The sequence below is a fragment of the Vidua macroura genome, chromosome 4, assembly GCF_024509145.1.
Source record: "Vidua macroura isolate BioBank_ID:100142 chromosome 4, ASM2450914v1, whole genome shotgun sequence".
NCBI lineage: Eukaryota > Metazoa > Chordata > Aves > Passeriformes > Viduidae > Vidua > Vidua macroura.
This window is the reverse complement of record NC_071574.1, coordinates 60,780,239-60,798,610: the sequence shown is the minus strand read 5'-3', so window position 1 is coordinate 60,798,610 and position 18,372 is coordinate 60,780,239. Positions and strand designations below refer to the sequence as shown.

The 18,372-nt window shown below is 38.5% G+C and overlaps 1 protein-coding gene across 1 annotated transcript in view; it reads right to left on the bottom strand.

The window, feature by feature from the left end:
• Positions 1-3,724: 3,724 nt before the first annotated feature.
• Positions 3,725-18,372, bottom strand: part of SLC2A9 (solute carrier family 2 member 9) — a 78,658-nt gene continuing 64,010 nt past the window's right edge. The window contains exons 11-12 of the mRNA XM_053976631.1: positions 13,456-13,583; positions 3,725-4,229 (exon numbers count right to left, since the gene is read on the bottom strand). Coding sequence (XP_053832606.1) covers positions 3,972-4,229; positions 13,456-13,583 — 386 coding nt within the window. The 3' untranslated portion in view covers positions 3,725-3,971. The remainder of the gene's footprint in view (positions 4,230-13,455; positions 13,584-18,372) is intronic.

The window sequence follows — 18,372 nt, the reverse complement described above, 5'->3', positions numbered from 1 at the left end:
TTTTTTTTAAATTTTACCCTGAAGATGAAAATTATTCCATATGGATTATTACTCACATCTTCCCCCACTAGAAAGCAGATCCTTGTGGAGTAAAAATTGGCTTCAAAACCTGAAGTATGAAATTCAACTTTTTATACATATTTCAGATTTCAGTTTTTGCATATCTTGTAGCAGAAATAGTCACTTGACTGAATTTCTCATCAAAAGTAGAGCTGTAGCAACTCAAACTCATCCATTGCAAATGACAACTTTCTGCAAAAAGCCTCACCAGTTTCAACAATTCTTATAAATAATTATTACTACCACTAGCCAGTTTTAATAATTTTCCTCACACTGTTGTCTGCATTTTTATTTCTAAACCCCAGTATAAACATATGAAAGAATGAAGTGTGGAATCTGATTCGAGAATCAAAATATAAATAGTACTTCAAAAAGTATACAGTTTCAGGGACGATTTTCTTCCTGTAATTCCCAGCCACCCAGCTGTGGAGTTCACAATGACTTGGGTCATCCAGACACAGGACTGAACAGTCTTGTAATGGGACATACAAAACCCCAGGGAATTGAAACATGTGCACATGTGGAGGTTCAGATTTACCCAGAACAAAATCCACATAATTTAAATTGTATTCCAAAGGTTTATTTTGCAATCACTGTGCATTAACATAGTTGATCACACAGACTTGTGGTACCCATAGAAACACCACCTCACAGTACCTCACCCCAGTGTCAGACAGGAAAAGAGAATGTGGCACCACACAACACTTGCTGACAAACACACAGGCTACAGACAGATACATTCAATAGGAAAAAATAAAGAATAAGTTGTTGATATTTTCCATGTCATCCTCTCATTGCTGGAAAAATTATAACAGCGTAACAATGGAAAAAAACTGTATGGAACAACTTCAAGAACAACACAAAACTCTTCATTAGGGTCAGAGATGAGAAAATTAATGAAGTACTGGCACATCTGAAACTTGGCCTGGAATTGCTTTGAACATTGGATGGCAAGAAAAATCTGGTGAGATGTGGAACCCCCGTCCCACACCGTACCCAGTCTGTAGCAGCTCTTGCAGCCACACAGAAAATGTGTGCCCATCTCAGGCAGGACAAGAGAGGACAAATGGGACAGAAATGAAAACATGACCCCTTGCTGTTAATGCTGTACAAGGCCCCCGATCTGTGATAGGAAATTCCTTTAGACATTTCTACCTATGCATTCAGACCGGGGCTCCAAGTGCAACTGTAGGAAAATGCAAGATGATTTTATTTTGTTGCAGAAGTCCTGATTTCTGATACAACTGCTGTATCAGTTCAGCATGATATTTAATTGAAGTTTTCCAATGGCAACATTTTCAACAGTGTCTGTAATGTATGTTCATGAACAGCACTAAGTGATAAATTCTGCTCATTCTAATAATACTGGTTTCCAATCTTGCCACCTTGGCTCAAAGCAGACCTCATTATACCGTGTTAGTAGCCCTAATTACAAAGAAAGGTAATTCCCAGTCTGAAGGAGTTGCTCTAAATTTGCCAATCTTGCCCTGCAGACAAAAAAGGAGTAAATTTTTCATAAAATTTTCTGGAGGGCTGGCATTCACACTCAGTGTTTAATAGCCATTCACTTAGCAAGCCTCATGTAACCCTTGGAATAGGGAGCTAAAGGCACTGAAAGGTAATATTTTCATTTGCTGTATATATAATTTTACAAGTGGTTATTACAATAATATTTTTCTCTACAGTATTTGATTAGCTTCCATTTATGACTGTCAGTTGGAATAATCCTGCTTCGCTCTCTTTCTTAATAGTAGCACCAAACCCATACATTTTTTATTTTTCTCATATATATTTCATTTACTTGCTGTACTTCTATCCCAGTGGGAAAAAAACCCATAAAGTCTGGCATAAACGCACCCATCAATTTTTTGTCAATTATCTAGTAATGAAATTGCCCTATTAGGTCAGCTTACAATGTCTGTGGTAAATATGCCATATACAAATAAATCACAGTATAAAACTATATACATAACTTAGTACAGCTGAACATTAGGAACTCTGATTTTAATTTATAGTGTAATTTACAGTGTAGAACAAAACAAAAAACAGCTTATCTCTTTGAGAAATACAAAGAACCCCCAGACACTGGAAAATAATTATCCATTGTGTGTGCGTATATATGAATATAAATCACAGAATCATAGAATAGCCTGGGTTGGAAGGCACCTTAAAGATCATCTTGTTCTAGTCCCCCACCATGGGCAAGGACACCTTCCACTAGATCAAGTTGTTCAAAGCCCCATCCAATCTGAACTTGAGCAATTCTGGGGATGGGGCAGTCACAGCTTCTCTGGACAACCTCTTCCAGTGCCTCATCACCCTCACAGTAAAGAATTTCTTCCTAATATCCCATCTCTATCTACTCTCTTTCACATTAAAGCCACTAATACTAAGCCATTGAATATTCATATATATTCTATACTTGGAATATATATATATATATTCATATATGCATACATATATGAATATATATATATATTCATATATGCATACATATATGCAAATTTTTCTCACAAAAATGCTCCAAATACATTAATTTCTAGATTAGTAAATATAAATATAACTTGGGGAAGCAGTTGACTCTACCTACATGCTGCACTTTCTTCTTGTGTCTTACTCCTAACTGAGAGCAGCTTACTGACTTTTCATATAAAACAGCTATTAAATTTTAAAATTCTTATTACCCCTCAGCATCCAGGTAGCTAGAGGGATCAAGAAAAACTGTTATCAAAATTACAAACTGTGAAGATGATGTTCATTAAGAAAAAAATCCCATGAATTGTTCGCTGAACCATTGAGAACGTGCTGAATCTTTCTCTCATGAAATCAAAAAGTTTTACAAAGCTTTAGACAGCTTAGAAACTTATTAATATGAATTAGGCCTGGTGCTTCAGAATCTAATGCCCAAATAAAAATTAGTGTTTAAGAAAGAAATAGGCAACCAAATTCCTATGCAAAGATCTGAGTGCTAAGAAATAAGTTATCAGGTCTCAGGGAAATTTGGGCTCCTAAGACTTGTTTTAAAAGGAATTTGAAAAGAAAAGCAATAAATAAACAAAACAATTAAAAAAGCCCAACCCTTGGAACACTTCACGTTTGAATTTTTGTTTCAATACAATGCCCTACACATACCATCAGAGTTCTCTCACTTCCCCATGAGGTTTAGTTTTCCTTTCATATTAAACCTTTTAAGTTTAAAAATTAAAATTATGTAAATATATATATATATATTCAGAGAAATGCAGTGCCAGCAAACCCAGAAACTAGAGACAACTCTATTAGTAGTGAATCAGGATTTGCAAGTGAGACAAGGAAACTCATCAGGACCCAGAGCTGCCCAATTGTGGGAAGGTGGGAGATGTTCAAACAATGCAACTGGAAGTCAAAATAGCTAGAAAAGGAATGGGAGCTCAGGGAAAGGTCATTTCAGTTCTCATGGGCAGCTTGAATGACATCTTGGGAAACATGGAGAAACACATTCTGGTGCCATTTCAGGTTTGCTTCTTAGCAGTCCCCCGTTGGGATCTCTTCCCTTGTCCCTGCCTCCTCCTCCTCTCAGAGAGAGCATGTACACCTCCCTGTGAGCACATAGGGGTGCTCAGCCAGCTGCTGCTCAAAACCCTGGCTCCCCACTGCCACTTCACATCTCCAAGTCTATATTCCCCATCCCACTCACCACAGCACTTGCTTCACTGGTGCCAAGGAAACTCCATCTCATTTATTTTATCAGTTGCCGCTTGTCCCACCCCTCATTGTCTCAACTGTTACCCCAGCTGCTAATGAGTTCACCCATACTCACTTAGAACATCTTCAAGGGAGAAGCAGTTCATGATCATAAAATATACAAGTTCTGCACTGCTATAAATGAAAAGAGCACGCTTTCCCCCATTGCCTGAAAGAACATCCTGGGTTTACACAATCCCTTTTATGGTTTCCCCATTGTCCACTGGAGATGTGAAGTTTGATTCTTGTTCTTCACTTGGTTTCCTCTCCCCTGGGTGGTGGTTCATCTCTTGCATTTCTAAAGTTACTTTATTCCTTTTGGCAAATGCTTGGCTGATCTCATGAAATGTCTTATTTTTTGTTTCAGGCAGGACAAAAAACAAGTAGGCTGCTCCTGCAAAGCAGATGCCAGCAAACACTAGGAAGCAGTAGGTCTGTAAACCAGCCTGTGAATAGAAAACAGAGGAGATGGTCATTACAAAAGAGAAAAAAATCAGAAGAAAGGCAGGAATGGTTTGAAAGAAAAAATGGGGCATATGGAGCAATTTTTAACCAAGTACAGTAGTGGCACTCATTGCTAGTTGGAGTGCTGAGAATTTCATAAAAATGCATGAAAGTTTGGTTCTTCCAACATTGCCTGTGGCCTGTCGACAGCAAAGCAGGTCCCTGGCACAGGAGCACAGAGCTGCAATCTGGGCAGTGCTGGGAGACACCAGACTGAGCTGGGGGAGAGCAGGGGAGAGCAGTGGCAGCAAGAATTCTGCATTGTGCTCAGCTGAGCCTGGCACTGCCCTGGGGTTTCTGGGAATGAGGCAGATGTTTCACTGGGTAGTTCTGCACGCTGCCTCCCAGGTCCTAGGTACTGCTTTAGTAGTGCTGTGCACCTCTACAAAACCCATGGAAAAACTGCCATAGCCAGGGGCATCTTCATCACAGCAGTTACAGGCTTTGAGATTTGCAAAATAAATGAGGAAAAACCCCAAATAGCACACATTTGTTATCACTCTTATGGTTACAGGAGTTCACAGCAGGAAAAAAAAAATCCATAAAATGCATTTCTTTTCATGCTAGAAAGTGTAAGAGTTAGTCAAGGGAATGCAAAATACAGACCATATTTGAATGCTATGGATTTTTCTTCACCGCAAAAACAAAGAGAGTCGATGTAAAGAAGTTAATTTATAGATTGATTATAAAGGCTCCAACCAGCCAGTACAAGTTGTACTTAACTGAAACTTAACTATTTCTTGCCTGGTGATTATTAGATCATTTAGCAGCTACCAGTTACCTTTCAGCAGTACAGCTGTGAAAAAACATTTGATAAATACCATGTTGCCATCTGAGCTTTGCTGGACATGGAACAGGTTTGATATTATGGCTCCACAGAAGCCACTCGCAACATTTGAGGAAACCTCCCTTCCTTCTCTACTGATTTACACTCTCAAACACCCAGTGTACCCATATTTTTCTAATTGCTTTTATTAACAAGGCTGAATTAAACCAGAAAGGGTATCTCCAAGTCCAAAAATAAGGTGACATTTCTGTGGTGCCTCGTGTGAGGTCATGAACAGCAAATCCAAGATGAGCCTCACACACCACCTCAGGAGCTGCAAGGCTGAGGTTACCCCAGGGAAAACCACTCAGGACAGAAGGAGCAGACCTGTTTTCCTCAACATACATATTTATAGATGACAATAAAGGTATGTAACTGAAACAAGTAAGACAGAGCCAGTAACCTTCATTTTACACATTTTTGTAATAGACTCTCATCATTCTTAGTCACACCAGACCTATACTGCAGGCTGGTTTAACTCCTTGCTTTGGGTGCTCAAGGTGTATGCAATTCTTAGTGCTATTTTTATGTTTCACTTGCTCATTATGCATCATGCGTGGTGTGCTATAAGAACATTAATTCCTGTGTGGAACAAGAAAGAAGAAATGGAAAAAACCTTTCCTGCAGCTGCTTTTTAATACCATGGCTGATTTCCAGCCTGCCTAGTCACAATGTTCTCTGTTTCTGTGGATAATTTATTACCTTGTTCAGTGTTTCAAATCCTGTCTGTAATAGGAAAAGTTAGCAAGTGCATTCTTTGATACTGTCTATGGACTCTAGAGATCATCAATGCTTTTTCATTAAATCCTAGAAGCATGAAGTCCTGAGCAAGCTGACAATCAGAAGCCAAACAGCATGGGTAATGCAGGGGGGAAATATTCCAGCACGTAACAAATAGAACTTAATAGAACAAATAGCTTATACAGAGGCAGAAGCAAAAGGATATAGTAGACAGGAGAAAATAATTTTGCAGTGCCTCATTAATCATCCTGTCATGCTAAGAATTTAAATTTTACATCTGGATGTTCTGCATTTGTAATTGTTCTTCAGCTGAATGGCAGAATTTCAACCCAGAATCGTGTTTTTCACTTTTTAAAATTTTACTGAATTAAATATTCTCCATGATGAAAGTGAACCATTAATACCTCATATAAATAAACATGGCAACCAAATAATAACAGGTAATAAGTTACCTGTATCTCTTGGTAGTGCAGCCACAGCTTTGTCCCCCTTTTCTAATTCCTCTTTATTTCTTTGCTGTTCATGAGCTAAATAAATTAGTGCTTATTATCTTTGATTCATATTTAAGTAAACCTCTTCTAATTGAACTAAACACTCATGACTGCATGTTTTATTTGCAATTATTTTACCTAATGTATTTATATTTATTTGTAATAATCTTGATTTCTGCAATCCCTTAAGAGGTAGCCCTCAAGGACCTCCAACAGAGGTTTCACAGAGAATAAGCTAAAAACTAAATTTTGTTATAAATCCTATAAGTGGGTTTTGTAGGGTTTATTGCGTTCTGCAGGATTTGTCCAACAGGCCCATAATTCCCAGGAAGGAGGAACACTGCAGGGTGACCACAAAAAGCCCTTTCATCACCAGCCATTCTTCAGTTATAATATTTTCTTAAAGCTGGTTATCATTTTACACTCACAGCAGAGAAAACCACTCATTCATAAACCTTTTATGTCATCCAGAGTTCAATTTATATCACCCAAACCTGCATTTGGCACAGAACTTCACATACTAATTAAATTACTCATTATAAACATGAAACCTTCTATATGCACTGCACACTGATAAAGGTTGTAAGACAGAAATACAGGGTAAAGGGAGAGGAAAATGTTAAATCCAAATCCCAGCTCAGTAAAAGCCTTTAGTGGGACATAGGTGAGATACAGTTCAGCCTAGATGTTTAATTCATTTTTTATCTGTTTCTGATGTATTTTGAATTGCTTGGTGCTGGAGGAAAAATCTGAGGGGTGGAACAAGCAATAGATTGGCCCAAATGTATCTGACGTGCCCATCAGAGAACCTAGAAGGTGAGATAATGTGGTGAAAAAGCAGTAAATGCTGAGCTGTGGCTACTACAGAAAAAGTACTGATAGATGTACCAGGAAACAAGATCCACGTTGCGTGAAATTAGTGTACTTTTACTGATTTCTTCGCCCCACGTTGTGCCCCTCCCTGGGGGTTCCCCTGTCGCAGGGAAATCCTCCTGGAGTGGTTCTGTGTCAGGGAAAGGAGATGCACAGGACTTTTTTGGGCTTCAGCTTCTTGTTTATTGTTATCTTATCTAAAGTTTTGCACGTCATCTATACCAGACTCTGCGCACTGCAAAAGCACCACAAAAATGGCCAACAATCTCTCGTTTTCCAAGGTCTTTTAAGACCAGACTATCCAATTAAGACATGACACCTAGATTATTTTCCCCTTTAACCCAATAACTGATCCCTCAAATCCCACAATGTGGACTTTTCTGCCCAATTACAAGTTTTCACTCAAACCCACGAAGAAGAAGGAAGAAGGTGGCGAAGAAGAACAACCTGCCTCTGCCCTAAAACCTCCATCTTGTTCCCATCTGCAACATTCTAAAAATCTCAAAACCTAAATTTCTCAACCAAGTAACATGCCATACTACTCTTTCACGCTTTTGTGGACTCTAGTCTATCTTGAAGTCTTGGAAATTTTCTCCATGAATGAGGGTCAAAGTCAGTGCTTCTCTGGGGGTCAGGTGCCCTCAGAGCAGACAGAGAAATATTCCCTGTGCCCTGGGTTCCCACATACTTTCTTCTATTTATATTGGATATTATTTATGTTATGTCCATGAAACCCATGTACCTCACTGACTATTTGTAACCACCATAGTCTCCTAACTAACCTGTAGTTCCTCTGTTGTTTTACTTCTTCCAGTGTCAGGTGAGCTAGAGGTGAGCCTGCTGCTGCTACTGTAGAAGTAAAACCACAGAATATTGCTTGTCCTGGGCTGGGGTGGGAGTAAAAAGCTGAGGAAGAACTTCAGTTAAAGTCTTTGGTGACAAAGCACAGATTCTCTGCAGCTCTGGGTATTTGAGCCTACAGACATGGATGGCCTCAAGATTCTTCACTGACGTGCATTTTCAATGATAGTAGAATAAGGACAACATATATGATAAAATTGAAAAGGTAAATCCTTTTTCTATGCTTTGTGACAGTATTTCATCTGCTATATGGAGTAGAAGCCCCAGTGTTCAAAAATTGAATACTTGTATCCACCAGAAGAGTAGCTCGACTCCTTAGCAAAACATACCACTTTTGAACAGCCAGAAGGGGCAGGTAAATGAGGAAGGGAGCATCAGAGGAAGAGGTAAAAGCAAATCAATTCCGAATGGAAATTCTAAGCAAATAGACAAAAAATTCAAGGAAAGAGTGTGGTTTCTGTAGCTCTGCATTTCGTCACGTAAGGACGAAATGGTTACTGCCTCACACTCTGCCTCACACTCTGCTCCAAGCAGCAGCAGCAGCAGCAGCTCTGGGCATGCAGGAAGCACCAAGGCAGCCCCATCCATATCCCAGTGACACACCCACTCGTGCTGCTCTCTTCACACTGCCTGCATGTACTGCTCAGGCTCAGAACACGCTGCACCTTCTCAGAACAAAGCTTCTCCTCCCCCAACAGCAGGCAGCTCTGCCAGAGCTGGGAACATGTTTCCTTAGCAATACCTGAAGCCAGGCTTTTACGTGCATGGTTAGAAACCCAAAGGTCAGAAGGAGATCAGAGCAAAGCTCTACAACAGCCTGTGCTTTGCAGCTGTTTCCCCTTAGCATTTCCTTAAGCATAACCTCCTGCAGGAACACCCAAGGTTCAAGGGTGAGCAGAGTTTCAGGTGTTTTCCCAAATAGCAGCTGTGCTGTCTCCTGGTAGATATCCATTCAGAGCCAAGGGCAGATACACAGTGAGGATCCTTGAAGGGCCAGGCTTTCTGGGGTTACTGAGGGTCACCTGCCCTATCATCTGTACAGGGGAGGGCAAAAGAACAGCAGGCACACTTAGTGATGCAATTTCCTGAGGGAAGCACCTACTAAGTCAGCAGACTAATAAAACCTCTTCCAAGCAGGATTTACATTGGATTTTTTTAGGCTGGAGAAGGCTATTGCTATACAGGATATTTAACAGTTAAACATAAACTTCTAAATGCATCACCTTCTTTTTTAATACCAGCTTTCTAAGGAAGTCATTTGAAAAACAGCATTTCTGCAAATTCTGGCCAGCTGAATCCTGAATGACTCATTTTTGTCTTTTCTGCAGATGATCAAGGCTTTGTATTTGTGGAAAAAAAAAAAAAAAGGAAAACCAAGAAATTATTTACCTAAGACACATATGCAATTACTACAAAAAAGAATCAAAGTTGAAGTACTCAGGCAATTCCCCCAGATCAGACCCCAGGCATGGCAAGCAATCAGGCCTGACTTTGAGGATGAGATATAGCTGCATAATCAACACATATGATTAAGTAGGTGCAGCTTTGCCACATTTTCTTAAGTAAAGAGGTGAACAAACCCACCCCCAGCTTGTGATGGGCTGCTATACACGTTAGAGAGAATGTGTAGTCATTTCCCCCACCTCTCTTTAAATACAATACTAAAGAATACTTAATTTTTAGCATTATGAACTGACTTTAAGTGCCAAAAATGAATGAGCAAAAGAGCTTATTTTTTTTTAAAGCTAAAAAGTAAACTGAAACAAATAAAAAACCTAACATTGAAATGATCAGAATTCTGGTTTTAATTAAAAAACCTGCACAATTTGCTACTTCTGAAGCAATCTAGCTGAGAACAGTTTCCCTGTTAATAGCTTGCATGCTGTGAACACCATACTCTGGAGGAATCTAAAAGTAGTTGAGAGGATCATTACGTGCTATTTAACAATGGTTGCTTACTGACTTAATACAGTCTGTAGCAAAAGTTAAATTCTAAGCAGGACTGTGATACTGGGAACAGGAAAATATATATTCTAGGGCAGATGAACAAATTCTGAATCAATTTAGCAAACATAACACATTAATATTTTTAAAACAAAACTTTTGGCTCTTCCCAGCAAATGCCAAATGTTACTCTAAATACTCAGCTTGCAAACTCACAGCCCCTGACACTAGCAAAGGGTTCTTGCATTTGGAAGTTGCCATGAAGATTAGTGTCATGAGATGTGGGTCAAACTGGCTTTTGTAGTGGTGAGGTCAAGTGATAATGGTTCAATGTCTTACAAAATTGATCAGCAGAAAAACTGTTATTCATGTAGACATTTGACTTCACTTTGCTTCAAATTGATATAATGCAGTGAAACAAATGGATAAGGACTTGTGTCCTTTACCCTTTGTCCTTCTTATGTTCCAGACATAATTTAAGGTTCTGTTGAAAGTGCAGGACAATGAAGAAGGACACAGCAATGAAGTATAATGCTCATGAAACGTAATTCCTAAGTAAAAAGTAGAGACATTTTTAGACTTAAACTGCAATTTCAACCATGACCTTCACACACGCTCACTATCTTTTCATAAAAATGTAACAGATCCTTATATTGTATCACTGAAGTGGGTTGCTTCTAATTAAGACAAGCACATCTAACCCTCTGATAGCCCACATTTCATTTTCTCATCTTTGAGGGGAACTTTAACCATTTCCCTTAATACAGGGACACTGTCACTACATGAAACATGCAATGTACTTGAAGAAGCTTAAAACAGCTTAGCTGAGGGAAACTACCCATAACTTTCTGTGCACACCTGTTATTGAAATCCTTGTGCTGAGCAATAGAAAAAGTCAAGGGATACTATTACACAGTAAGGAAATAATAAGGACAACCAAAAGACAATCTTGCTGAGTAAATGAATCTTGAGGCATGAGAATGAAAATCTCTAGTGTAAAACTAAGGAAGAAATAAAGTAGAAGAGAACCTCCAGAAACCAGTATAATGACTCAGAAGTACTACTTCACAGGTACGAATAAATTAGTTTTTGAAAGGAGGAAAATAAACACACATACAGGTCTTGGCATTGTACTAACAGGCAATCTGAACTAAGGCTTCAAGGCTTGTAGCACCTTTAGCTCATATGATACTGAGCTCCTTCTGGATCACAGATCCAAGCAGTTTATTTAGGTCAAACTCCAGTTTAGGGTCAAATCAGTTTTCCATATAGCAGTTCCCTAATCATAACAGGATATTCCTCTGCATTCCTCAGTAATTGGAAACTTCTGTATTAGGAGGAAAATCTGAAGATGAGCTGTTCTTGAAAATTAAAAATATGAAATACATAGCAATTTAAATATTTCTTAAATATGTACTGAATATACAGTGTGACTTTGACATCAAAAAAAGACTGCACAGTTTTCTAGAAAGAGAAACTATTATGATGGAAAACTTCTGGAGAAATCTGGTACATTTTCCTTCAGCATATTACTAATTTACCATGTGGTCTTTAAGTGCCTCATAACAATCTATTAGTACAACATGAAATATGAAATAAAAATGCATCAGCAGGTAATGAAAATAGCATGTTGGGAAATTATTTGGTAATTATTGATGTTTAGTAATTCTTTGTATTTATGCAACACATTAAAAAAAGTAAACAGAAACTTTTTCTAGATAATATGTAATTTAAGGTCTTGCTACACCGTTGGATTACTGAAGTCTATCCCTGCAAACTTATTGCTAATGAAGAGTATTTCTTTAACACAAGAAGCCTATCCTATGGCACCAGAAGTTTTCGGCCCTTTAGATTATACTTTTCTACTGGTTTGCTGTTCCCTGTGCCTGCTTCAGCTTATTGCACTCATTTTCACATATATATACATTCTAATTTCTGATTTACTGTGTCCCTGTTCGCATTTCATCACCTCAAATAGATAGTGATGAGGCCTGGAAAAGAAGCCACATTCAAAATTTTTTTTTTAGATTTGTCAAAAATTGATTTGTATACTAGCTTTTCAATCTCATCCATATAGTTTAATGTATGACTCAAGCCACTCTTTGATTATATTTATCTACAGATGGTTGAAGGGCAGAAATCTAGTCATTCAAATTAGTTAATTGGTGACATTTGGAAAACTAACTACAGGTTGATTTTTTTAGTAACCGCAAACTTAACAGATTTGTTTCCCAAATGTTTGGAATAATTTTGTAGAAGCACACCAAGGATCAAAAAAAGTGGCTGCTGTTTCTCAAGCAATCAGGTTAGTATTTAAATACAGACAGGATTATGCATTCATCCTGGGAAGGTGCCTTAAAGATTTTTTTCCTGGTTAAGGTTTATAAAATGAGCTAAGAAGAAGATATTGCCTTTATGTGAAGAAAGTGATGACTCATAAACTGAATTTTGAGAATAAGGTTGACTGAAATAGGAAAAAAGTTAAAGCTTGGGAAAGAGGAGATGTTCTAGTTTGATCTTGTGAAAAAGCTTTAAAATCAAAGTCTGAGTAACACTGCTTTCATCTTTAGGTACAAACTCTAAGCTTTTTCTCTTTTTATTTCTCTTTTCTTTAATAGAAGAAAAAAATCCCAAAAAAACCCTTCAAGCTGGAAATACAATTTATCTTCATTAAAACTATACTGGATAGCTTTCTAATCACACAACTGGATATTTTTATGACACATAATGATGAATTCCCCAAGGCTACAGCAAACTTCATATGGATGCATACTAAATCACTCAAAAAGCTTTAATATGCATGTGGAAAATTTTAAAATGCAGTTTGCCTTTTAATTTGAATTGACTGAGGGTCTTTTAAACAGTTTTCACCAGGTGATCTGTCAGGTAGCATTAGCAGAACAAGTAGGGATTGTTCTGAGTTGCATGAATTCAAATCTGACAGCTAAGCAGAACTCAGGGTTATGCCCAGTTTTGTGCAGGAGGCAGAAACTGCCATTTTGGAGAAATGTGTCTAGATAATTAACCCCCCCCCCCCGCCAAAAAAAAAAAAAAAAAAAAAAAAAACAACCAACCAACCAACCAAAAAAAAAAAAACCAACCAAAAAACAACCCCCAAAACCCTAACCCAAATAAAAGTATTCTGAGTAAATGCCCCTAGATTTGGGATCTTGTTCTCTGTCCCTGCCCAGCTGCCATGGAGGCAGGTGGTAGAACCTGTGTCTGGCCAGCTGGGCTGGAAGGGAGGATCTAATGCTACTAAACCAGTCACTCCTCATTTTCTGGAAGAAAAACCTATTAAACCACAGAGAAGCATCCATTTACTGGATGAGTTGGGGCTGCCCCATGGACTAGGTCAGGTTTTCAAAACCTCAAGGGAATTGTCTACACCAGTGATATCACAGCATATCAATTACCAAGGGTGTTGAGTACCTGGATGAAAGGGAAGAGCAGTCCCACTGTGAAGTTGCAGAGCCAGTTGACTGTCCCAGCTATCATGAATGCAGCTGGCCTCTGTGACTGCTGGAAAAGCTCTCCAGTGAGGACAAAGGGAATCCCACCTGAAAGAGGGTCCAACAAGGCAGTGATTTTAGTAAAGTCCCCCACCCATCAGCAGAGATGAACAAGCCTCGTGACGCACATCTCCATGACTAGCACTGCTCTGCAGCTCTCTGCAGGGCCTTCTGAAACAGATCTCTCAAAATCATATTTTAGAGAAGTGACACTTCTTTCTTTCTGCCATCACATCTCCTGTTTTACATTCTTTTCAGGGATGACAAGCAGGTAACAGAGCAGTGAATCCACACAACAGCTTCCAGAGCATCATGTGATGAATGTTTATTCAAAATAAGAATGATTTTTTCTACTACAATGCTTGAAATTCTGAAAATTCAGAGATGCCCCAAAATACTTTTAGATCTTCACAGTTGGAAAGATGGCTCCAAAGAGACTAACTCCTATTTTTTTTTTTAATAATTATTACCCACTTTATTTCAGCAATAAAAAAGACAAAACTTTTGCTTCCCTATGAGTATGCTTGTCATTGATGCTTATTTAATACATTCTCTTACCATATACTGCTGGCACTTCTGGCCAGCATAGGTCTATTTCTCCTATCAGCCAAGGACTCTGACCTCCAAAATAACAAGTGCAGTTGAATACCACACTTGTGACATGTGTTTCCTTCCACTTAGGCAGTGGACTATTTTGTACAGCACTGGCATATTGCTGGCCTGACAGTAACCCCCAGGGAGTAGCTGTCTAGTAGCTGAAAGTCTCAATTTATGATCTTTGGCTTCCTTCATTCCCATTGGATATTTCCATAGAAATATTTATATTTTTAGAGAATAAAACCTGGATTTTATTTTTTGATCAGCTGCATAATTCAGTTAATATTACACATGAGACATACATATACTTGCAGAATTATTTCATTACAGTTTGAAGAGCTGTACAACCAGTAACATCAGTATTCTGCTCTTACCAGTTTCTGTCTCTAGGTCCTCAAGTGTGCTGGTATTACCTGTCTCACCATTCAGCTTTGTAGGCAAGACCCATATACACTCTCTAAGACTATGGAAGTCCTTCCTCAGTTTTAAGCCTTTTAATAAGATAGTGTAAACAACCAAAACCACATTTATAGATATATTTACTTTCAAAAACATCTAAAGCAATACTGACCTCCAAAAGATTTATAAATTAATAAGAAAACACCACTACAGACTTATCCATCCACTGGGTTTTCTCCTTGCACATCTTTCCTTGGTCCATGTGCTAATCTTTTGCACTACCTTTACCCTTAGACATTTGTGAATACATCTCTAAGTGCATTATAGGGCTACATCCTTATGTAGCCCTGTCTACTCAGTGGCCCTGAGCTTAAACTTGCACCAGAATCTCCTGTGAGCAGTGTGAGATGGGGGCTTGCAAACACGTAACATGACATGCAGATGACACGTGTTGTCAGACATTCTTCCAGATGCAGAAGCCATGAATATGTGCACAAAAGAAAGGCAATGTGATGCAGCAAAGAGCTACTCTCCATCATGAGTTAGTGTGGCTTTTTGTGAGAACACATCTGAAGTGGTAGCAAAGCCTTCAACTGAACTTTCTGTGCCAATGAATGCCAGTATAAATTGCACCAAAAAAAAAAAAGGAATAAATAAATTTATTTACTCCTACTTTATACATAAGAAACTGAGATATGGAGAGTTTAAGCTATCCAAACTGCAGCATTGTATCTTTCTACAAGACATATGTAGTACCAGAATTCTGTGACTAAAAAAAGCGACCTCTCCCAGCAGCAGTTTGAACATGTAGAATAAAATTCCCAAAACTTAACAAAATTCCAGCAACATGGGGTCCATCAATGCTTGATGGCTTCCAGTGGCCATTCTATCATACCCTTGGGATTTGGGTTAAAATGGCAGCAATAATATCTGTTCTGTCAGCATCTGATTTGGGTGAGGCAGCAGTTTGCCAGGACACTTGCCCCTTGGAGAGAGGAACTGAAAGACTGGAAACACAGAAATTGTGTAAGATTACTTATTTATGGTCATTTATTCTGTCATGCCTTTGCTGTAGGACAATCTACAGAGGTGTTGCTGTTCTTGTCAGTAAAATAAAAAAGGCTGTTGGAAGCAGCCTATTTGGAAAAATACATATTGTACAAGAGAGAAAAAAGCCAGAGGCAAAAAAGAAAAAAAAAAAGAAAAAAAAAAAAAAAAAAAAAAAAAAAAGAAAGAAAAGAAAAAAAAAGAAAGGACAGAAACCTATCAGAAAGCATAAGTGTAATGGAAATAAAAATGCACGGGCACTATCTTGGAAACAGGTTCTTTGAAATTCCAATTTAATTTCTAAGAACATATCAACTATCACTAACTTTCAAAAATTCTCTGGAGGAATGGGAAGGGTAGCACAGACAGACCTCTCAACTTTCTCATGATCTAGAGAAGTATATCTACAGCATGACAAAACAGAAAGTCAGCTTCTGTACAGGGAGGACTTAAAAGAATTGTAAGGATGAACCAAGGAGCCTGAAAAGTGGTACATGAGTTATGTGAAAGTTAGGTCAGGTCTGGGAACACAAGAAATGGAATGAAGCCAGGTCACTGCTTTCTATTGCTGTATGCCTGGAAGAGAACAGACTTGACCTTATGAGGATGAAGAGGAGGGCATGTGAATGCCTCCCAAGGGCCACACCACTGTGAAAAACACACTCTGCAACAGTGAAGTGAAAAAGAAATTTGGGAGAGCTGAAGGAAAATTGTAAAATCTTAAAGACAGTCAGTGAAGGCACTTGAGATGAGCTGAACCTACAGCCCCAGGATTCCATCCTCAGTCATTTCAAGGGTGTCAGAGATGTGCTCAAGGATTCCCATTCTCTAGGAACTCACTGTTCTTTGAGATACAAATCTGAGTGCCTGGGGCTAAAGGAAGCTGTATTATGCTTTGACTACTAAGTTGAAGTTGAGCAGAGATCACAATACTGTGGCATCTTACCAACCACTTCTCAGAGTCAGCCTCTGCAAGGTACCCTACATAATCTCTAGGCCAGATGGGTCTGTGCTATCCTGTGCTCAAACATGGAAGCTTGGAAACTACTGTCAAAAGCAATCCAACCAAACCATTGTATTTTTGGAATAGTCTTTAAACGCTTTGTCATTAGTTTTGCAACTTTAGCATGTATTTGAATGTGGGTGAAATAATTCACCAAAAAGCTACCTGATGATCTTTCTCATGGAGGATGAACATTGTATTTTCCCCTGGAAGACTTTCCATACAATTTTCAGTGAAGCAGCTTTGTTTTAGCTCTGATCATAAAACAAAAAAATGTATATTAGGATTTCCTGTAGGAGTTTTTCAGCAAGTTAGCTTCAAAACATGAATTTAAATAGATAATTGACCACATAATTACAGTGATTAATTTCTAATACTTTGTTCTTTTTAGCATTGCAGTGAACATAATAAAAAAATTCTTAACATACTGCAGTGCTAGTAAAGAAAGATTGTTATACCTGTTATGATTCTACATCTACTGGAAACTACAACTATCTTACTGCAGGACTTGTATATCAATAAGCTGTTTAATAAAACAAGATTAAACCCACATGAAACAATTAGATATGCATAAATACTTCTGTTTCTGTGTTCTTTATTAATTTATCTATGTAATTAGTCCAGTTATACATAGAATCAATGTCATGTGCTGGTAAAAATCCAGACTGTCAATCTAGTACTCTTTTATGCATGAAATTGGAATGTTAGAACAGAAAAAAAAAATTATTGGTATCCATGCTATAGATTTTCAAATATATATTTAAATTTACACAAGTATCAATGTGTTTTCTTAGGAAAAATTAGGTGCACATATTTACTGTTTTTTTCAGTGAGCAGTTATGAATAAATATTGCTTAGCAGAAGTTACATGAGTCAGTGCAAAAACTTGAATACAGAAAACATGAGAAAGGAAGGAAAATGCTGAACTCCTCATTCTGTTTTTATCCAGTACCTAACTGGGAATTTATGTTGTGGCTATCTATATGATTTACGAAATGAATTTACAAGAATAAATACAATTATACAAATTGTATGATACAATACAATACAATACAATTTGCCTAATACAAATCAGGGAGACTTATTACAGTGGTAAATCACCTCTAAAGGTGACAGAAATTTTATGCCCTAAGAAGCCCTAAAGAGAAAGGAACTCTCCCTAAGCTAGCAGCTCATCCTTCAATACCCACCCAAGCCGAGCCCTGGTGTGTTCAGGCATTGGCCCCATGGCAGCCAGAGGGTTTCCAGCCCCACCAGAAGGACCACCCATGGCCACCCAGACTGGTGACCTCCTGCAGGTCTCAGCTCTCCAAATTCTGCCCATACAGGAATCCCCAAAAGCTGATTAGGGCAAGAGTCCCCAGACTTTTCAGCTCCATGCTTTGAGACAAGGAGGCTTCGAAGTTTTGAGAAAACAGACAACTACCTCGCAACAATGTTCTGTTTTGGGGGGAAAAGAAGTCTGTGGAGCTCCAGACACGATAAAGCAAAATGGCTTAGTCTGCAAGGCAAGGCATGTAGGGAAGACTGATATATCCTAATAGGGTTGGGAGATATAGCACTGTCCCAATGGAAGGTTTTGCTATTTGCAAGTCAAGGGCCCTCTAGAGAGCAGCTCTGGAAGAGAAGCAGTGGAAGTGAGACAAAACTCCTGGAGGATAACTGCTGGAAAAACAATCCAATGTTCTTCATTGGGAGAGCAAAAGGCTGTTAGTTTCTACCCAGACTTGAGTTGTTTAAAACCCCCAAACAAACAAACCAACCCCAACTTATAACCAATGAACAAAACCC